We start from the raw sequence: 22,823 nt of genomic DNA, 5'->3' as shown, positions 1-22,823 counted from the left end.
AACAGCAATGCAGGACTGGCCAGAGGGAGATAAGTGACAGCACAATGCAGGTCAAGCCCTTCCTTTCAGCCTGACAAGCTTCAAAATTTGAATTCATTTGCTTATTTATTGAGGAAACAGCATGGAAACCAATTAAATTGAAGATCTGTAACAGAAGTAATTAAAAGGAACAAATTGATTTCAGATTCCACAATGACATTTGGACAACCTCAACTGGCACTGGGGTTCAAGATACTTGAGTTGCTTGGACCAACACACCCAGCACTAGGGTTAGGTGAGGTTTTCTGTCTCTGCCAGAGGCCAGTAAATTGAAGGTGGCTCATCCCTTTCAGCAAATCTAGAGTGGTGTTAAACTCTTCATCCCTCTCATTTGTTGGGCTGCTGTATGGAGATCTGTCCTTTAACACTGATTTTTCTCTGATCAAGACTGATTTTCTAAGAACTGCGTCATTTTCCTGGTTTTGGTGACGGAAATGTAGAAGCACAAACAACACATGAGCCAGACGAAGTGAGAAATTCAATGTTACTACTCCCCGATTTCAATGTCCAGTTATTTTACTATTCTTGGTTTAAATGTCTTCCCTGGTTTAAATGTTCCACTAAACTTGTGAAATCCTCCATCTAAGCCAACTGCTCATAATCATTGTAACCATTTCTCTGCTCTTTTGAGGCAATTTAACAGAAGAACACCACAAAATCACTCTTAATTGTTATGAGTTTCTTCAGCTTGTACTTACACTACTGGAAAAGTTCTGAGCATACTTTACATGAGGATGGGACGTTACAAAGCCTCTTGAGGGTCTTCAGTGTTATTCACCATTCTGTAAGACACAAGGAAAAGATCCAAGAACATTAGAGGTATCTGGGAGAGGCAAAGAGATCCAATCACATCATTCTCGATAATCTGTCACTAATCCAGACTCACAGACTTCAATGCACAAGGCAGATTCTTACGGAGAGGTTGATGTCTGGTGCTGTAATCAGTCCAGAGACAAAAATTTAAATTACAATTGATTTCTTTCGGCCACAAGTAAATTAATCTATGCAATCATTTAGCCTTATGACAGTTACCTACCCTTTTAACTCACAAAAGCTATTAAAAGGATTATTTGGCCAACATCCGCAAAGAGCTCAGGAGACAGGTACTGTGTTCTGAGGAGGAATGACCTAATAGAATTCTCCTCAGCTATCACTGCTGATGTCTTTCTCCACAAACTAACACGGACTCAAACTGCTCCAAAAGTCAAACTATTAACCAAGAGGAAAGAGAAAAGCAGGATGTTATGTCCAGGCAGAGCTGGGATAGAAGAAGAGTGGATACAGTAGCACAGGGATTTGCATAGGATAATCTCCTCTGCTCCATCTGTAACATCAGCGATCCTGGATTGCTAATCCAGGGAGAGCAACCATGGATGGACACATCTTGGCTCTTCTCAGTGGTTAAAAATGGTCCAGATATTAAAGAATGACTCCTCCTCCCTCAACACCTGCTGAATATGTCGGAGAAGAACTGCACCTCTCCCAGGTGGAGCCCAGTGGGCACATGGGGACGCAGAGACACAGACCTGGTTAGGCTGGAAAAGCCCTCTAAGATCACAGAACCCCAGAGTGGTTTGGGTTGAAAGGAACCTTAAAGCTCATCCTGTCCCATCCCCAGCCATGGGCAAGGAGTTCTTCCCAGGCTGCTCCAAGCTCTGTCCAGCCTGGCCTTGGACACTTCCAGGGATCCAGGGGCAGCCACAGCTTCTCTGGGAAGCCTCTGCCAGGACCTTACCACCTTACAGCCAACAATTCCTTCCCAATATCCCATTTATTGTTGCCCTCTGGCAGTGGGAAGCCATTCCCTGTGTCCTGTCCCTCCATCCCTTGTCCCAAGTCCCTCTCCAGCTCTCCTGGAGCCCCTTTGGGCTCTGGAAGGGGCTCTGAGGTCCCCCTGGAGCCTTTTCCAGGCTGAGCATTCCCAGCTCTCTTAGTCTGGCTCCAGAGCAGAGGAGTTCCAGCCCTTGGAGCAGCTCTGTGGCCTCCTCTGGTTTCACTCCAACAGTTCCACGTCTTCCCTGTGCTGAGGACCCCAGAACTGGACACAGAATTCCACACGAGGCCTCACAAAGCAGAGTACAGGAGCAAAATCACCTCCATCAAGACCATCGAGTCAAACTGTTATCCCAGCACTGCCAAGGCCACCAGTGGCCCACGTCCCCAAGTGCCACATCCACATGGCTCTTAAATTCCTCCAGGGATGGTGACCTCATCTTTATGTGGGTTTTTTTTTTTCCTTTTTTTCTCCATGAAAAAACTCATGAACTTTCAGGACCAAAGGCTGGGCTGTGTGAGCTTTCCCAGAAGGGGCAGCACTCAGCTTTTGGCCACCAGCTTTCCTGGGAGGTTTACTAAGAGCCTTCTCCCACCCAGCTGTGGCCAGAGAAAGCTCTGGGTGTTTCCAGGGAGGGGAGGTGTTGAGAGCTGGCTGCTGCTCTTGCAGAACAACTCATTTGGCCCACACTGAGCTCCTGAGCTGCCTCTCTCTCTCTCTCTCTCTCTCCAGGAAAGGAGGTCACCAAGACAAACAGTCCCAGCAGACCCTCACGGGCCACGTTCTGTGTGCTGGGAGAGAATCAGCGACACCAAACCACTGATGGATGGGAGAGCCAAACACCCAGGTCCCTCCCTGTCAGCCACCCCAAACCTTTTAGAGAGACTCCCCCACCAAACCCCTCCTCTGCCCAATCTCTTAACTGCGTTTCAAGCGTATTCCCCGAGGCAGTCACAAAAAATATGAGATCATGCTCCTGACTTCTTGCCAAATTTTAATACAGAGAGATGTTTTGTTTTCCAAAGAGGAACAAATTAGACTTAAATATATACAAACTTTCTGAAGGTCAGAGGGGCTAATGATAAAGAACTGGATGCCTCAGAGAAAGATCTGCTTCCAGGGTGAGGAGAGTGGATGTGGCAAAGAAGAAAACCCAGAAAGGAAAGAGAAAAATCACCTTCCATCATCACGAAATGCAGGATTAAAAGTAGAACACAAGGAGATGAGATAAGAGAAGCAAAGAAAAGGCTGCCGTAACTCAGGTTTTGAGATGACAAAGGCAGGAGGATGATATTAGTGATAGCAATGAAAGAGGAAAAAACTGGTACGGAGCTGAGATGTTTTTAAGAGCCAAGCCATTAGGATCTAGACCAAATTTGGGACGTGATTAGAGGAGGAAGACGAGCTTTTCCAGATCTGTGAGTGCAGACAGAGGACGATGGGATTTCAGCAGGAATAAACAGCAGCAATTCCACGAGAAAACAGGGATAATTCTCTGGTTTTGCTACGTTGAAGCATCAGGCAGGTTTATGACACTCAGAATGCAACCACAAACTGTCCCAGACTAGGGAAGGAAGGACAGGGAAGGCTCAGGTCTGCCTTGGGAGCAGGAGTGGTGAAAGGAAACCCAGCTCCAGAGAAAGGAGAGGAAGCTGGTGCTTCCTCCGGCCGCTGCCAGCCTCCAGCGGCCGCTATTGAAAAGGGGCACAAACACTCTTTGACTCCACGTTGGTCTAAAGTTCAGTGGCACAGAAATACCTTCCCCACCCCCAGACACATGTGAGAAGCTGCTTCAACGATTTTGTCATTTAAGGGCACATCAGGCAGGCAACAAGCAAACCCTTAACCTAAAATCTGAGCCACAACAGTTCAATCCTGACCAACAGAAATCCCATCAGCAACAAATCCTGACTTTGAATCATGACTCAATATCCTTCTTTCCCTCAGTCTCCTTTCAGCACGAACCAAAGCAGTCTGAGCAAAGCAGCCAAGGCAGGTGTCACCACTCTTTGTGGTGATATGGGAGTAAGAACTCACAAACCTTTGCCCTTTTCGCATTATTCATTAAATAAATTATCTGCTAACCCAGGGAAAACACAACCAGCTCCCCTTCCTATTTCTGGTAGAGACAATAAAAAAAAAAAAAAAAAGTCACTATTAATATGGAAATCATGGCTGCAGTTGTAGAATCAGATGTAATGAACAATCTTGTCCCCAGCTTAAGTTGCTATAAAGGCAGCTTAAATTTACAATGGATGAGTCTTCATGGCAATCTGTTTTTCAGATATTAAAAATCTCATTTTCTCAGTGCCAAGGACAAGTGGAAGTGTGAAGCACTGGAGTATCAACTCTGCATTTGTCTCACTTGACATGAAATCATTCTCATTTTAGTTCTGATTTTTAATACATTCTTGGGATCCCCTTCAGTTTTCTTCATTTTTCACTGTGTGCAATTAAATGTTTCAAAGCAGAGTTCACCCTGATCCACAACACCCTGCAGAAGCAAGGAGAAAGTCACTTGGTAAAGATGAGGCTGATATCACTTATTTGGAAGAGAAACTTATTTTCTCTTTTAATTTCTGAGTGACTCACATAGTACAAAAATAAAAAAAAAAAAAATCCCATCACTTTCTATTTCACTAATACCTTCCTTGGTGAGTTCTTAAAATGCGCTTTTACAAATAACAAACTAAAAGCTTTTGTCCTTGGGGAAGGCAAGCATCACCGTTTTGACATAAGTAAAACACGAAGAGAGGGGCTGAATTCTTGGCTTAAAGCCACCCAGGGCAGCACCAGTGGCTGAACACAGCAGAGAACCACAATTGTCACATCCCTGAAACACAGAACCACCAAGGTCCACGCTGGTGAAGAAATTCAGCCTTAAAAACAGAGTTCTGCCACTGCTGAACTCGCAGTAAAGGCAGATCTCCAACTCCATGCGTAATTACAAACCAGTGCTCTCCTAGAAAAGAAAAAAAAATCAAAAATTTAGGTCTTTTACTCAATGTGCAGCATAAGATCTGTAGGAATTGTCAGGTTTTCTGGGTGGACCCTGGGCACATGTGTGTACACATGACCATGAACACGTCTTGGAGAGTGGACATCAGGAGGAATTTCTTCATGGAAAGGGTTGTTAAACATTGGAATGGGCCCAGGAAAGTGGTGGAGTCCCCAACCCTGGAGGTGCCCAAGGTACAACTGGATGTGTCACTCGATGCTCTAGTCTGGGTGACCAGCATCTGTCAAAGGTGGGGCTCATTCCAACTGGATGATTTTGGAGGTCTTTTCCAACCAAAATGACTTTGGAGTCAATTGGCTTCTCTACACTGAAGCCAGTGTGAAGTAAAGCTGTTACCTGGTTTAACTTCTGTCCCAGAACATCTCACCTCAAAACCAGCAAGAGACCAAGGATCCATCCACTGCAGTTCATTCTGGTGATTAATCACCCTCTCCACTACAAACCTGAACTTGAATTCTACTCTGAATGTCTGGCTTCACATTCCAGACAGCAGCCCTCCTTTGCCAGCTCCAAGTCCTTTATTCCTGGAGATGTTCAGACAGGCTCTTATTTACCCAGTGCTTTTAAAAGTCCAGGTACTGCATTTGTATCAAAACTTAAATTCATCTGGGTACACACACAAAAGTAGGACTAGTGTCCAAAATACTGGAGCTAATCTAGGACTCTCTAGCCCATTTTCCCAAAATAGGTGTATTAGGGAGAAGGAAAAAAAAAATTAAAAAAAGCTCTGCCATATGACTCGAGGATGTGTTTTATTTGTGCCCTGGGAAGCAAGGCTAGGAACTTCTCCAGGCACTGCCACCTCCTGAGCACACCCCACGGCTTGGTGACGTGCAGCATCCAGTTCCACATGGAAATCCTTTTATCCAAGCTCCCTGCTCAAGCAGGGCCACCAAAGCCAATTGTTCAGGACCACGTCCTGAGTATATTCGAAATTTAAGAGTTCATTTTCTCTGAGCAACCTGTACCAGTGAGTGGAAAGCAGAAAAAGATCACACATTTTACTAACACAAAAATCCTCGGAAAAAATGCTCAGAAGTCACCTCCAGCTATTGCTGCTTTCATTCTTACTGTGACTGTGTTGTTTACCAAACCTTTCACAGTACAACCCTGGAGCAGGCCATATTTTGGGATTATGGTGAGGGAATGCAGCAGCTCCTTGTCAAGTTAACAACGTTACAATTTTTTTATGAGATCCTGTCTTTCCTCTGAACTCTGAGGGGAAACCATCAATAGAAGCCTCTCCCCTTTAGAAAACAAACACCTCAATCTTATGATACAGCCACGGCTTATCATTTATTACAGGTAAATGTAAAAAAGCAAATAAATGATTTCTCCTACAATATGCCCTGCATATTGCACAGGGCAATTAGCCAAGGATCAGAGTCCCTTCCTCTCCCTCCCAAATCCCACGCAAAAAAATCTGGGCATCCTTGCCCAGATTTACTGGAATTTCCTAGAGCACAAAGCAGAGGCCAGGCTCCATTTTGAGGCAGACTGGCAACAGATTCCACTACAGAAAATCTGGGATCACAAAATCATGGAGTTTCCCAAACTCCAAAGCTCCCGGAAAGGCAGAAATGACCATCTGTATTTCACTGGAAAGGACCCTGAGCTGCTCCAGAAAATCCACCAAAGGCAATGCAACCCCAGTAAAAGGATGTAATTTAATGTTGCTTTGTCCTTAATGGCAGCTGGAAACGAAATGCTGCCACCAAGCCACCTCTGCAGACACATCTGAGGAGCATCCAGGTTGTACTTTGGTTATTGCTCACATATGAGCTTCCAGACAACATCCCAACCACCTGCACTCGTGTATCTCCTGGATTGCTGCATGTTGGTCCCTCCAATCATGTAAAAAAATCTGCCTGGAATCAAAGACCAGACTTGAATTGGTTTTTCCAGCTGAAATTACATGGGAATGTTTACCAGCAAAAGAACAGCAGCAAGGCACCAATTCTTGACTAGTAGGGACAGCCAGTGACTGCTGCAACTCCATTTGCTTACGGATCATACAGTGTCGGGGGGGTTTCCTCACCCGAGCTTTGGGTGGTTTAAAGCCCTTGGCCCTCTAAAAAGCCCCGAGTCGCGTCCGTGTAAAAAAGCAGAGTCCTCAAGGTTTGTTTTCAGGTTTCTCATGTTGTTTATTATTCGGTATCTCAAAATTTTCTCTGCTCCCAGCCGAGGTCCGGACAGCAGCTGGGACACGAGGCGACTGCCCCACAGATGGGACGTCCCCTAACATTAATACAGATTATTATGTACTAGTTATTTACTATTTTGTGCCAATGCCCAGTGCCCACACCAGAAGTGACATTCTACTTCGGTCCAATCCACTCTGACTACTTTGTGCCATCACCGCCCCAGAAAATGGGGGATGAGGAAGAAGGAGAAGTACATAAGGTACCACCCAAATTCCACCATCTTGTCCCCATTTACTTCTATTCTAAAAATTCTAAGACTATTAAATTCTACATCATCTACTGTGCTAGACTACAATTTTCACATCCTGGAAGTTTGTAATTACTTCTGCAATGTTGAAAGCTTTTCCCATGGATTAAAATCAAACCCGGTGTTTTCCTGGGCTCTGTACCAAGGTCTCCGAGCCCCTGGACCGGCTCCACACCCCCCTGTCCAGGGCTCAAACTCCTTTCCTCAGGTCCCAGGCCATCCAAGGGGATGTCCTGGACTCCAACAATACAGGATCTCAGTCACCTCAGATCAGTTTGATCACTGAAACAGGGGAGAAGAGGAAATCGGGAGCCTACAGAGCTGCAAGAGGCAAGACAGGCCTGGAGTGGAGCTGAGATTTAAAGCCCCGACATGACACCAGCAGGGTTTGCACCTTGAACTCCAGGCACACTCTGAGGAACACACCTTCATCCCGACAAAACTGACGCCAAGTCCTTGAGTCCAAACCTGGGCCAAGCATACAATAAATGAGAGACTCCTTCAAAAACCATCCCAATTAACACAAATTACCTTGAGATTTTCTGTGAGGGACACAGGAGCCCTGGACATGCCCAGTGAAATGAGGTGCTCTATTGCCAAGCACAATGTCTCCATGCCATGAATCCACCTCCACCTCAGACTGCTTGTCCCAAAGGGGATTCAGGAGTCCACCAGGAAGAGGAACTCACAGATTCTGTGGAGGTCAGGGTTGGGAAAGCGTAGGGGTCAACAAGGGACACTGCAGAAGATACAACAGCTCCAAGAAATCAGTGTTCATCCAACCTTCCTTTATCCATGACTCTCCAGGGAACACCTCAGTAGATGCCCCAAATCCTCTTCAGTGGAATTCCAGAAACTGCACTTGGCACTGGGTCCTTGACAGAGCGAAATTAATTGCAAGACAAGGGCTTTGAAATGTGTTGATTGAATCAAACTTGATTTCCTTTTTATTTGACTTCATTTTAACTTTTCCTGTGCCAAATCAGGGAACACTTCCAAAAGCTGCATTTTTTCACAGAGTGGCACATCATGCTTTGGAATTTGCATTTGCATGGATGTAAAACCCTTGGCAGGCACAGAGAACTGCACTACAGGATCCAATGGAGATGCCCAGTACAAGAAGCACATGCAGGTGAACTGAGTTCAAGAACCTACACCCAGTTGCTGATCCAAAAAAAGAAACCAGAATTGTATCTGCCATCACTTGTACCAGGAACAAGCAGAGAAACAAGTCATGCCTCAAATCCTTTATTTTTGCACTGCTGTATGGCACAAGAAAAAGTATTAGGAAGAAAGCGGCATCACTTGACAATACCAAATTCACTGCATAAAATTTTAGTATTATCTGTTTTAAAACAGGGTTTGGATTTAAGATCATCATTACTTTTTCCCAAAATTGAAATGTGATAAAATGCTGTACAAACAATAAACTTGGTAGGAACTTTACAAAATATAAAATGGTGTTCTGAAAGATGCGGTGAGCTCTCCGTTACTGGCAATAAAGTAAGAACGCAGCTCTCTTTCACCTCCAAAAGAAAGCCACATAAAAACTGTGCCATAAAAGGAGGCTGAGAGCAGGGCAGTGTCACCACCTCTGCTCACAACTGCTGGAGGTCACAGGGCACCCATCTGTTGTTCACTTCAGAACACGAGGAGTTACCTGAGATGCTGGAACAGGGCTGGGATGTGGCAGACGTGTCCCCACTGCAGCAGCACAGATCAAACACGTCCCCTTGCCCCGCTCCACCCCGTGCCCTTGTCAACCTGTTGTGCTGAAAATATCGATCTGTGGCTCCACCGTCCTTTTCTGCTTCCCCTCTTCTTCCTCCCGCCTGACCTGGACTTTGATCAGCTTCCCCTCTAAAGGAATTATCCATGGCAAGCCAAGAGGCCGATCAAAGTTTCCTTTTTCACAGCTTTGGCAGAAAGTCTGAGGGGCTCTCCCAGCCCTGCAGAGGAACATGGAGCAGCAGAGACAAGGGAGAGGATGAGCTTTTAGCCCAAGGTAAAGCTGCACTCTGGTGACTTCACGCCAGAGACTTCATCTTGTTTCTACCCAGAACAGAGATGACTTGTCCCTCAGTTGGAACTCACTGATGTGTGACTGGGCTGAGACTCAGACACTCATTCCACGTGTGACAACCACGCTGCTGAACTGCAGGTGGGAGCTGCTGGTACCCTGATCTGAGCACAGAGTACTCTCAAAGCTGCGTGAAACAAAATACTGATTCCAAAGCCAAGAGCTGGAGAATCGTAGAACCACAGGATGATTTGTTCTGGAAGAGCCCTTAAAGCTCACCCAGTGTCACGGGCAAGGTCATCATCCATTATCCCAGGGTTGCTCCAAGCCCTGTTCAGCCTGGCCTTGGACACTTCCAGGGATCCAGGGGCAGCCACAGCTTCTCTGGGAATTGCATCCTAGCCCTCACCACCCTCACAGCCAAGAATTTCCTCCCAATATCCCATCTATTCCTGCTCTCTGGCAGTGGGAAGCCATTCCCTGTGTCCTGTCCCTCAAGTTCTCATCCAAAGTCCCTCTCCAGTTTTCTTGTTGGCCCCTTCATACCTCCCCCCCCGCCGTTTAACACCTTTCTCCCAAAAAATAAATAAAATAATCCCAAGCACCTACTAGAAATGGCAGCAACATTCATGCAAACATCAAGTGGATGCTCCAGCACAACATTCCAAGAGCAAGCACAGTCACTTCCCCTACCTTAGCCCAGACCACACACCCAAATGGAGATCACTTGCCAGCTAAATATTATTCTTTCAAAGGCCTTCTCCTGCTTAACATATTAACAGGATTTATAGGAGTGACTGTCTGGAACACTGCTTAACAATGCTAATAGCAGAGTTCCAAGAAATACAGTAGTTTGGCAATTGCAAATCCAGCAATACACGCTGAAGTATGTGCTCACGCTTGCTAAACCTGTAATCCGAGTTCTTTTTTTTTTTTTTTTTTTTCCCTCCCCATAATAAGTGGTTTAAATTTAGTAGGAATGATTCACTTGCTGCAGGTTCACTTGCTTTATTTCTTTTCCTTTTTTTTTTTTTCTTTTTTCTTTTGCACTTGGAATCCATCTTGGATGACATCTAACAGGAAGATTGGAGGAGGGAGGCAGAACCTGGCTTTTTAAAGAGAAGCCAATCTATTACACTGAGCATCTTCCGTAATTTTAAGTTAAGTATCTCCATAACTCAGGTTTTCTCCTTCAATATGCAGCAGGTACAGGGCAGACACAGACCCAAGCAGGGTTCTAGTGATGATTGTGCTCTAGAAGCTGAGTCCAGGCTGAAGAATAAATCATTCCCTGTGGTCTTAAGAAATACTCCATCCTCAGATGTTCTGCTCCAGCACTGGGATCCCAGAATCCCAAAATTACTGAGGTTGGAAAAGACCTGTGAGATCACCGAGTCCAACCTGTGACTGATCCACACCTTGTCACCCAGCCCAGAGCATAAAGTGCCACATCCAGGAATTCCTTGGCCACCTCCAGGAACTGGGACTCCAGACCTCCCTGGCAGCCCCTTCCAATGCCTGCCCACCCTTTTGTTTAAGAAATTGTTCTTAATATCTGATCTAAATCTCCCCTGGCACAGCTTGAGGCAATTTCCTCTTGTCCTGTCTGTTTTTAGCAGGGAGAAGAGGCCAATCCCCACCTGGCTGCACCCTCCTGTCAGGGAGTTGTGAATCCAACTGGGACCCTCCTGTGCCACTCTCAATCTAACCAGGCTGAGCAGCATCTTTGCTTTGCACGAGCCAGGCTCGGGAACAAGGAATCACAGACTCCCAGGATGGATTGGGCTGGGAGGGACCTGAAAACTCATCTCATTCCATCTCCCTGTCACTGGCAGGGACACCTTCCATTATCCCAGGTTGATCCAAGCCCATCCAACCTGGCCTTGGACACTTCCAGGGAATCAGGGGCAGGCACAGCTTCTCTGAAAACCTGTGCCAGGGCCTCACCACCATCACAGGGAAGAATTTCTCCCCAAGACAGAACCTAAACCCACTCTCAGTTTAAAGCCATTCCCTTTGTCCTGTGCAGAGCTCTGGCAGGTGGCTTTTGACGCATGGAAAGGGCGTGGGAAGAAGGGAGGCAGCAGAGCAGGTGACAGCTTTGGGACAGCACCGGAGGACTATTACGGCAAAACTTTGCTAAATATATCAGCAGTGCAAAGTAGGTGGGTCAGAACACCCCTCCAAGAGAAATCCAGATTTGGAACCATAGCCCAAGTGACAAGGTATACATTCAAAGTAGGTATGAGCACAAACATAAGGACTCCAAGCAAGAAGACTCAGAGGATTTGGAGTTTTTTCCCTTCCCCCTCACACATATATATTCAGCCAAAAGCACAACACAAGTCTGCAGTGGAATGTACTCTTTAGGAAACAGGCAAGGGAAATAAACGTATGCACAGAGAGGTGAACTGACCTCCAGTCTCAACTGAAATTATTTAGGAAGCTTGGGACCAAATTTAGACTGAGCTATCGGCCTACACCCTCTCACCTGTGAGTGGGCTGAGACTCAGCAACTCATTCCATGTGTGACACCAATCCTGTGTATCTCCTGAGCACACAGGACTGTCAGAGCTCTAAAAACCAAAATACTGATTCCAACGTCAAGGATTATAGAATCCCAGAATCATCTGGGGTACAGAAGTTGTTTAAAGCACACCTCATCCCAGCCCTGACACCTTCAAGTATCCCAGGCTGATCCAAGTCCCATTCAACCTGACCTTGGACACTTCCAGGGATCCAGGGGCAGCCACAACTTCTCTGGGCAACCCATGCCAGGCCTCACCACCTTCACAGCCAAGAATTTCTCTCTAATATCCAATCTAAACCTACTCTCTCTCAGAAAGAACCACTCAGTAAGTCGAGGACAAGAAGTTGCATGAGGGAGACTTCTGAAAAACGGATGAATTTCATTGGGCTGTGAGAGAGTTCTGCTGAATCTTCGAACAGGAAATCCAGCTTCAGCTGTGGGTACGTATTGGAAGTGTTGATAAAAGCCAAAATTGCAGAACATTTGGAAATGCATAATTTAGTAGAGGCCATTCAGTACAGATTCATAAAAGGAAGGTCATGCCTGACAAATCTGCTGAAATCCTTTTTATTATACGACCAAATCGTTAGGTTAGACAAGAGTGAAACAGTGGACATAAGTTATCAGGATCTCAGGAAAGCATTTGATTTTGTACCACTCAGGCTGATTTACAAAGTCATAAAGTATTGTGCAGGGAGAAGGAATTGAAATGGATTAAAGAACATTTTAGGGATAGGCACAAGGCAACAGAGCGAGTGGAAGGAATCTGAAATTGAGAGGTGTAAAGGTCAGGCTGCTGCTGAAGGTGTAAGAACGGTTTCTGAGAATTGTAAAACTGCAGCTCAGCTACAATTTGAGGGGCAAGAACACCCGAATTTGGTGGCAGAACTGTCAGAAAGGCATTACTATTGGTAGTGAATTTGGAGGAAAGCAGGTACAGAAAGGTGGCACTGGCAAAGGTGCTGCACCAACCTGTGGGATTCACCTGTCCTAGAGCTGGGATGTGAAGGGAACTTCTGCCTGGGAATCCACACTCATTTTAAAGAGGATTCAGTAATTTTATGGTCATTAATAAAATCTGCAGTTACGCATGCTGTGGTAATGATTTGGGTAATTAAATCTGAAGCTTCTGGGAATTAAGCTGATGGCCTGAAAGGGTCAAAAAGAAAACTCCTCTGGTGCTTAATCAGAGGAAGAGCTCTGCAAGCTGGATGGGTGCATTAATTGTCCCATACTGATCACGATGTGACACACAAAGCTACATCCAGTGGATTTCTGGGCTGATCCAGCTCAGCTCTCCACAGAAATCACCACCATTTCATTCGCGTGGGACACACCAAAAGAAACCAGCGTGGCTTTGTCAGCCCCCCTGAGACAATTCTGCGCAGACAAAAAGAACTCCCACTCATCCCAAGGTTTTTCACGGGCTGCTGTTAGTATCTTCTCCTGAAAACTGCCAATTATTCTCGTGGCTGGTAGACTGGACACGAGCTCTGTTGCTTAATTACGATGCAAGGAGTTTTTATCCTTTGTCTTTCCTTCCCTAAGCGAGCAGCAAATCTTTACAACGACGTCCTCGTGAGCCGGGGTAAAATTCCCCACAGAAAGCTGAGCCTCAGCTGCTGCGACTTGGTTCAAGGTCAGCTGAGATAAAGATGAGGACAGAACGTGGATCTTCTGATTCCCACTCCTGTGCCCTGAATTCCAGGCCACAGCGCTGCTGCCACCACCTGTGGGGACAGCCTTTCAATCTTGAAGGCTGTCAAAAGCCAGCAGCTTTTCTAAGCACTAAAAATCACTTTAAATAAACTTCAGTTTGAAAAAAAAAAAAAAAAAAAAAAAAGTTAGGGGAGAACAGGTGGACTCCTGTGACACCAGAATTCTTCAATGCACAAAGAATCTTTCATCTCACTGTTCTACACGGCACCTTTAAATATTCTTCTACATAAAGGCATGATATGCAAGAGCAAAAGAATAACTGAGAAACAGTAATCCCTACCAGATCAACTGTGCTTTATCTACACAGATTCTGCTCTCATAAAAGCACAGAGGAAAGAGGAAAAAAAAAAAGTACATTCTTATTGTTTTCTGAAGCTTTAAATAACCACAAAGTGAGAAAAATCAAAGCTGTTCCATAGAACAACTAGGAAAAAAAAAGTCGCACTGAGCATTTGAGAAAGACAGTAAATGGCAGAAGATGGAATTAGAGATTTAGTGAGTGCCATGGTCACCAAGCTCAGATCCTAAATTTGGTCTGTGCTTAAACCAGGGTGGTTTAATGGCAGGATCTGCTGGAATGTATGTGCCCCATATATAATTATAGCTGTCACTGGCAGCAAAGGCTACAGTTCTGGCTGCCATTACATCCTCCATTTTCACTTGCTAACTTCTCTGAAAACTTTCTTTTTTTCCATTTATAATGCAAGTGGATGCAGGCAATGTCTGCAGGAAACCAAAAAACTGTCTGTGAGCCAGTCAGAAGGTAAAGGGATGGGAAGAATTAGGAACAAATCATCTGTACTCAACACAGGCAAACCTGCTATCAATTTATGCTCAAAGCTGATTGATTATGGAGTTTTTGCACTTCCAGAAACCAGCAGAAAATGCATTATCTACTACAGCTGGTTTATGAACCAAGCATTTGAGTTTAGATGAAGCACAAGGTCCAAGCTGGTGCCGGGGGAAGCAGCAGCAAAGTGGCCAAAATAATATCTTAAAACTTATCCTCTTCATTCAGATATTTTGTATATATATTCAGGTATTTTGTATATTCCAAAGCATTGAGCTGTTCTGCAACACCAATGGGCTGCTGACCTCAGGGTTTATCCAAACTCTTCTTAAGTCAACCATTTGTTGCCTGCTGGAATGGCAATCCACAGGAGAAAACTCTGTAACTCCCCAAACTTTTCTCTAATCCAAAAGCTTCCTAGCCACGATACAGCTTAATTCCTAAAACTCTTCCACAGCAGCATTTTCTGGGAGCTGTTTTCCTGAGAGGAGCTCTCCACCCTTTCCCACAGCCAAGGAATTGTAAGGAATCCACTTGTTCCTGTCCAAAGAGGCCAGGTACCAGCTCAGAGATTCAAAGGGATTCTCCCAGAGCAAAGCTGACTCCTCAAAGCTGCATCCCAGGGTTATAAGGAGACAACCAGAAACCAGCCAAGGAATTATTCCAGCCCTGTCTTCCATCATTTCCAAACACGTCTTTCAGTCTTCACACCTCATCCTGTGCTTCAAAGATCTGGGAAGGTTCCTTTTATTTGGCCACTGGGACTCCTGGAGGGAGGTTTGTATTTAGAGGTTTATGTGTTTTTATGTAAATATTTAATTTTAAACCCAAATAAATGGAAGACTCCATCAATTTCATCCCATTCAGTCAAACTCTAAAACAAGAGAAGCAGCAGTTGGAGATAAACCCAGATTTATGAACACGTAATTCAAATACTAATTAAAGTTACAATAACCGTCAATTAAAAATAGATGCAAGATCTTTTTGTGGTGTAAATGCTTCCACCCCTTGATTTCCAGCTGCTGAGGTACCAAGATGAGCCAGCAGCATCCCCCCAAAACATATTTCAAGAGTCATGGTTGTACCATCAAGGAACTGTTGTACCATCAAGGAACTGCATTTTTCCCCTGCTAACAAGTAAAATTCAAATATATCTGTGCAATATCTCCTGTGGATCAGTGACAAAACAATGAGCTGCTGTTAACAAGCTTCCAGTTTTAACGGCAATGAAAGAAAAAGCCCAGTATTTTTAATTCAAACGCGACCTCTACTTTGATTCTGAACTTTTAGATAATTTTCCAGGCCTTCTGATTGGAATATTGATATTGATCAAAAGGACAGCCAAGCCATTCAAAGGTCTACACTCCAAAATCCAGGGGGGAATGAGTGTAAAGCCTTTCCTCTGCAAGCTTTTAGACTCATCCCCATCATCACCTCATGGTTTTTCTCTGAGCTGGACAGGTACTGACTTGGAAAGTTACTCTTCTTTGTCTGAGAACTAAAGATTTTGACTCCAGTTACTCAAGAGAGGTATCCAAGTTTGGAAATTGGATGTCCACCAGAGTACTGGAAGATATATAAATCAACGCATCAGGCCTAAAATGTAAAAGCTACCGTTTAATGCAATATGCCAAAAATAAAATGTGAGTTCCTCTAGACAGTCTGCAACAGGCAATTATCTAAAAAACAATTTTTCACAAAGTTCTGCACATTCCTGCTGACCAACAGTTCTGCTGCCAGGCACAGGAGACGGGAGGATGAATTTTTATCTTTTTAGTTAGTTCTGAGAATATTATCCAAAACACCGACTTATATGAAGGGGCACTTTCAACTTCATTTATTACTTAGTTCTTTATGATGTCTTTACACCCAGTAAAGATAATGCACTGGGCACACTGGCACACTTATCTCTTATATAAATCTCTGTCACCATCCACCCAAGGAGACGATTTGTTAAGCCAGTTTAACCCCTGCTGAAACATGACTTACCACTGAAAGCACAGCCAAATTCCCGTGCCTGAGGTCAGTCCCAGAATTTAAACAACTCCTGGAAGACATTCCAAAGTTACAGCAGCAAGACTGCTGCAAGTTCCTCTAAGAGAACAGAACAGCACAAAAGTCACTGGCTGTGAGTTCTCATCTCACAGTCAAAACAGAGGGATATTCCTAGATTGATTTTGTATCTAAAACAAAAATCTGATTGTCATGGAATCCTGGGATGGTTTGGGCTGGGAGGGACCTTAAAGCTCATCCCATTCCACTCCCTGCCAGGGACAGGAACACCTTCCACTATCCCAGGTTGCTCCAAGTCCCATCCAATCTGAGATTGGACACTTCCAGGGATGGAGCAATCTGTTTTTTTCTCCTCTTGCTGGCACTAGGTAACACATAATGAGCTCTCTGCAGGAGAGGGGTGATGGAAACAGTGAAATACCTGGATCACTGGAAAGGGTTAACAATTACACAGTGCTGGTTGATGCCCTGCAGTTCTCACCAAGGATCTGCACTAACAGAACCATTTCAGGATTTGAGAAAGAAAAGGAGAAGTGGGGTAACGCTGACAAGTCTCTTTTTTTAGGATCTCCCTTAGAATCAAAGCAGAAAGTGAAACATCTTAGCCCTTCTCCCACTGTCCTCACAGAGTTCACATTTGGTCTTATTTCAGCTCCAGCTCCTGGAGTCAAATGATCTGACGTGAAAAAAATTAAAGCTGAGAGATGTAAAGTAAATAAATACATCATATACCTTCCTGTGTCCTTCACTTTGCCAAACCCTGACTTAATAAGAATTTATTTGATATATCTGATGCTGTAAATAACAAGCAGCAGTTAATATCAAAAGACTACTCAGCCTTAATACTTTGGAATATAAAGGTCTTGGCAAAAAACCAAACAGGATTGGTCTAAAAAAACTCTCTTAACCTGTAAAAATTAGTTGGGGGCCACTTTTACCTGTGACTGAGACTGATCAGGCAAGAACCAGCAAGTGCCCTTGTTGAGAACTCACAGCAGAGGAAGCTCCAGAATGGGGGTGAAGGATTATCAGGAAAAATGGTAATGGAGAGATCCGGGCAAGGGCAGAGAAACAATACCTGATGGCCCAAATTTTGCCAGTTGATCTATAAATCACAAATCATTTAGAACGGAAAAGACCTCCAAGATCATGACACACACAACTGTGACCCCTCATGACCTTGTCACCAGCTCAGAGCACTGAGCTCCACATCCAGGTCTTCCTTGGACATCTCCAAGGATGGGGACTCCAAACCTCCCCGGGCAGTTCTAACACCTGACCACCCTTTCCATGGAGAAATTCCTCCTGATGTCCAGCCTGACCCTCCCCTGGTGCAGCCTGAGGCTGTTTCCTCTCCTGTCCCTGTTCCCTGGGAGCAGAGCCCAACTCACACCTGGCTGTCCCCTCCTGTCAGGGAGTTGTGCAGAGCCACAAGGTTCCCCCCTGAGCCTCCTTTTCTCCAGGTTGAACAACCCCAAAAGCTGAAGCCCTGGGTGTGGCTCCTGCCACTCCTCCAGCTGCCAGACGAAGGCTGACTTTCTGCAAGGAGTGTTTTTACTGCCATCACAGACTGGTTCCTGGGCTCGTCTGCCAGTCTGACCCTGCAGGATCCGATGTTCTTAAACGGCCTGGGCACAAATTTATGTGCAGCCGTTCCGGAGCGTGGATGCACTGTAAAACACGGAACGGCAGGAAAGGCTCCCTCCACATCCACAAGGAGAAAACTGACACCATAAGTCACCATCCAGTTGGCTGGGGGAGAAAGGGGGATGACACACACATGCATATAAATGGATGAGATCACAGCCTCAGCACCGGCTCTAAAGCAATCCAGTAAGACTTGCCCTTAATATTCTTAAAACGTTTTTATTTTTGAAATATAAGACGTGAAAGTGCCCCATTTTTCACTGGCTGAAGCCAAACCTGAAGTAACAAAACAGTCCTAAGCAGTTAACAGGCTACAAAACCGCCCCTGATTTCCAGGCAGCGCTGCAGACTTGCAGAGTAACACTGTGTACCCATTAACTCCAAGTCCACAATTTGGCCAGAATTTGTTTTGCTGCATTACAGCCAAATCACTTTTTGTGTCTGTCTTCCTCCTACGTGGGATTGCCTGAGCAGAACAGGATGCCAACGCTGAAAGCACTGACTGTCTCAGACGTTACCATCTCTGATTAAGAAGGCCCTTTTATTGCAGGATCACTTAGACTTTACAGATAACTGTTGCTGCATTGAGATGAAGTTACTGGCAGGAAGAGCTTACGGCAACTCAGGGAACAGCAACCAGAATATTAAGACTCCTCAAGTGAGCTATTTCAGAAGTCCAGCACAGAAATTATTTTCCTAATATTCTTTTTCTTGCTGAAAATCAGGTTGACCCTTTCTCGTACTCCCCACAGAAGATGAGAAAACGTCATATTCCTCAAGGAACTTCCACGTTAGATTTGCACGACTCTTGGCAAGTGGAGCGGGTTATTGAAACGTTCACTTTAAAGGTCCCTGCTCTTTCCTTCCACTGAAGGAATCCTCTCAGAATTCATCACTCTATCCTTTTACTGCCACATTCTCAGCTTCTACATGAATTTCACAACATCTTGTTTCCAGTCCTGCTCCTTGCCCGCATTCCCATCCCGTTTTGGTGTGCTTGTCCAGCTGAGCAGGAGGAAGTGTGTGCTCCAGCTGGCCAGGAGCTGGATCTGCAGGGGCTGATGAGCAGGGATCAAAGACTGCAGCTCCCACACCCACATCTTTGAGGGACCAGACACAAAACACCACCAGGAATCAAGTGTTTCACAGCAGTGGACAAGAAATCCTCGTTTTTTTATCCAGGCTGCCACATATCCTGAAGGATATCCTTCCACTCCATTTTACATCTGCCACTCCCTGTGTTACGAGTATGGGGAAACAACTCTTCCCACTTTATTTCCCTTTACCATTTGACATTTCTATTCCATCTCAACTTGTTTTTTATTGCAAATGGATATAAACCATCTCAATACGTTGCATCAGCCGCCAACGTATGATATGCAGTCAGATATGGGTGGAATTTTTTGATTCAGAATTAGAAATCTGATCTAGGATGAGGGACAGAAGCATCCAGAGGTGTAAGGTCATATGGACCATTAACTTCCCCCTTTCAGTCTTACAAATCTGACCAGCAACAGCGTTTTGCATTCCTGTAAAGGCTTTTTGTCCTCATTAGAAAAAAGTTAAGTGTTTTCTAACTTATTAAGCAGAGCTTAACATCTGCAAGAGCCCGGTTCCTGCATCACTCTGTCACTTCCAGCAGCAGCCACTTGAGTGATGGCAGGGACAGCTATTTATCACCCCATCACCAAAGAACACAAACAGCAGCAAATGAATGACCTGACAATACAGAACTCAAGTGAAACTGAGAGTGACAAAACGCTGGGAACCTCACTTCTGCCCTGATTCACAGTACAGCACATTCAGCAAGGGAGTGCTGCTTCATCGGCACGGGGAGGGCGTTTGTTTTAAAGTGGTACAAAAGTCAAAAAGTACAATTAGAAGAATTAATTCTACTTTTCTGGGAGAGGGAAAAGGGAGGCCCTGCAGCAGCATTTTACCCAAATGCTGACAACTTTCAGCAGAGGCACTGCGCTCTAAGCGGCACCACAGGTTTGGAATTGTTGAAGACTGGAATTATCAGCTCAACACCTCAAATTGTTGCCTTTTTTCCCCTAAACATAAATATTTACACAGCGCTGAGGATGCGGAGTAATAAGCAAAGAGTTAATTACCAAAGGATTTAAGGTGCTCTTTAGAGTTGATACAAAGCTATCATCACCCCATCAATGTTAACAAAGCGTAATAGAAAATCTAAACAGACCAGAATCTCTTGTCTGTGCTTATTACATATCCATTGAAGCTGCTCTTTGGCTGCAGTAAATCTTGTGGCCCAGGAACAAAAAAAAAAAAAAAATACAAGTGTGAAAGAGTTTTGGTTTTAATCACAAGAACACAGAGCAGCGTCTGCCTGCCTCGTTCGCTTGGGGAATTTAAACAGTGACCAAACCACTTGAACTCATCTGCAAGATGCACTCCACGCTTAAATTAAAAAAATCTGCTGCTCAAGTCCTTCAGAGAGGAAGTAAGAAATTCAATATGTATTCCATAGCTTAGTGCATTTTTCACCTTCACTCCCAAACCAGGGTTACATTCACCATGAAAAAAATACTAGGAAACTATTTTCAAAACCTTTTTTTTTCCCCTAATTCATATTAATGAATTAAATTCTATTTCATATGGGGATTTATAAGGCAAGATGTTAAAAAAAAAGCTGTTGAATTGTATTTTAATTTTTTTTAAAAGTTACAATACAATGCTGATCACCTACTCCAAAACATAAACTCAGTACAATGTTATTTAAAATTACATGGAAAATATTTAGCAGCAGTACTTATTGCTACGTTTTGGGAGGCAAGAAAGGAAGGGAAATAAATCCCAGTCCTGGCTGGTGAAAACCACAGCAGAAGCACAGGGAAGGAGAGTCAAGTGCTAAAGCACTTTTGCCCTCTTTGGCAGATATAAGGAATAATTTGTTCATTTATAAATGTAAATGTTACAGAACTTAAATGAGGATTTGTTGAATTACGTACCTGCTTCAAGATACATTCCTACCTCACTTTCCCTACCAGCTAAGCATTCCTGCTCCTGCCCAAAGAAAGAAATGAAGGAATTAACTTAAGAGCTGTACCTGTTTGCAAATAAACACGCTTCAAATAGTTACCAGCCAATGAAGATCAACCTATCTTTAGGAAAATAATGAAAGTACAATCCCAAAACAAGATTAAAATCAATGATTTAAATCAAAGCTTCCCTCTTGCTGATGTAAATCAAAGTGATTTAAACCACCAGTTTTGATCAATTCACTCATTTGCATAACATTGATCGCTTATCCCTTAAAATGTCATCTAGGGGCCAAAGTTAGCTGGGTATTTCTCTAAATCTCAATTCAGCCAGCACAAATAAAGCTTTTTGTGTTCTCATTTGAAAACTTAAAAAATTCCCTATCAGCCCTAACATTTCCACTGGTGTTTGTCTAAACATCTGGGGGCAGCTGAAGTGGTTTAAAAGACAAAGGGAGGTGATTCCGCAATCCCGAATTATCCGAGTAGAACCCGAGCCACATCCCGCTGCCTGGGCTCTGGAGACATCCTGCCCATCAACCAAACACACAAACATGCTGATGGGACAAACAAGTGTTTACAAGATCCCTCAGCCCATCAATTCCTTTTAATACAGTTGGGTAGCCAGGGGTTATTGATCTATGGTGGTAAATTTTCACAGCAGGCTGTTTTCCTGCATTGATCACGGGAGCAAGGCAAGGGATTAACAAAGTGCAGGAGGCTCCTTCACTCCAGGAAAACTGCCTTTGCTGAAGGCAGGGCAAAGGTTACCCAGAACTGCTCCATCCCTGGAAGTGTCCAAGGTCAGGCTGGACGGGGCTTGGAGCAATCTGGGATAGTGGAAGGTGGCCCTGCCCATGGCAGGGGGTGGCACTGGACAAGTTAAAAGGTCCTCCAACCCAAACCATTCCATATGATTCTGTTCATCTTGCGAAAGTTGATTTTCCTCCCTGGCTTGCTTTGGTCTTTCTTACTAAAACCATATTTGATTTGTACAATCCTTCACAGCTACCATCATTTTTGTCTCATTTCCTTCGTTCTCAGACTCTTCACCTGAATTTTCCAGTCTTTCTGATACTGTCCAAACCCTTTAAAATATCAACTCTTTTCCTTGGTTCTACCTTCTCTCCTGAAGCTTCTGCTTCAAGGTGCAACAAGGAAGGAAATGCTGGAGAAAAACTGGAAGGAGGTGAGAGCACAGAGGATGGCAGGACGATACAGACTGAAGTCAAACAGTTCCTGTGAGGGTGGTGAGGGGCTGGAATAGATTTACCAGAGAAGCTGTGGCTGTCCCTGGATGCCTGGAAGTGTCCAAGGCCAGGCTGGACAGGGCTTGGAGCAGCCTGGGACAGTGGAAGGTGGCCCTGCCCAAGGCCACCCAAGGGAGATTTAATCCCATGGAACAAGATGAGTTTTAAGGTCCTTTCCAACCCAAATCTTCTGGCATTCTATAAATTTTCAAGCACATCAATCTACTAAGAATTCCAACGATGCTCTGCACGCACAACGTTTTATGCAAATAACATCTCCCAAAAACAAAGAATAACCACTGAGTGCTTTTACCTATTTTACTGGCGTACACAAAAACACGACTGTCTCGAGTACCAAGCAGGGTTTTTTTTTTTTTAAAGCAAACATTTTAACGCAACAGCACAAAGCCAATAACTGTATCCTGGTCACTTTGATCCAATTACAATACATTTTAAAGTATTACAGGACTTTAAAGATTAAATAGTGCTGCAGCTTCTCCATCTAAAGTTACCACGCTGCAAAGTTCTTGGTTAGAGAACGCCCGGCCCCGACTGCGTGAGCTTTTCCA

The 22,823-nt window shown here is 44.5% G+C and overlaps 1 protein-coding gene across 11 annotated transcripts in view; it reads right to left on the bottom strand.

Annotated features, from left to right (window-relative positions):
• HMBOX1 (homeobox containing 1) overlaps nucleotides 1–22,823 on the bottom strand; it is a 110,854-nt gene that overhangs the window by 63,117 nt on the left and 24,914 nt on the right. For 10 of the 11 annotated variants that reach the window (XM_066314605.1, XM_066314609.1, XM_066314610.1 and 7 more), the window contains exon 2: nucleotides 738–821. In XM_066314605.1, the coding sequence (XP_066170702.1) occupies nucleotides 738–760 (23 nt within the window). In that variant the 5' untranslated portion in view covers nucleotides 761–821. The remainder of the gene's footprint in view (nucleotides 1–737; nucleotides 822–22,823) is intronic. The other variant, XM_066314608.1, reaches the window with a different exon arrangement.

Source organism: Sylvia atricapilla, chromosome 3 (assembly GCF_009819655.1).
Source record: "Sylvia atricapilla isolate bSylAtr1 chromosome 3, bSylAtr1.pri, whole genome shotgun sequence".
In the NCBI taxonomy this organism is placed as follows: domain Eukaryota; kingdom Metazoa; phylum Chordata; class Aves; order Passeriformes; family Sylviidae; genus Sylvia; species Sylvia atricapilla.
This window is presented reverse-complemented; position numbering and strand designations above follow the sequence as displayed.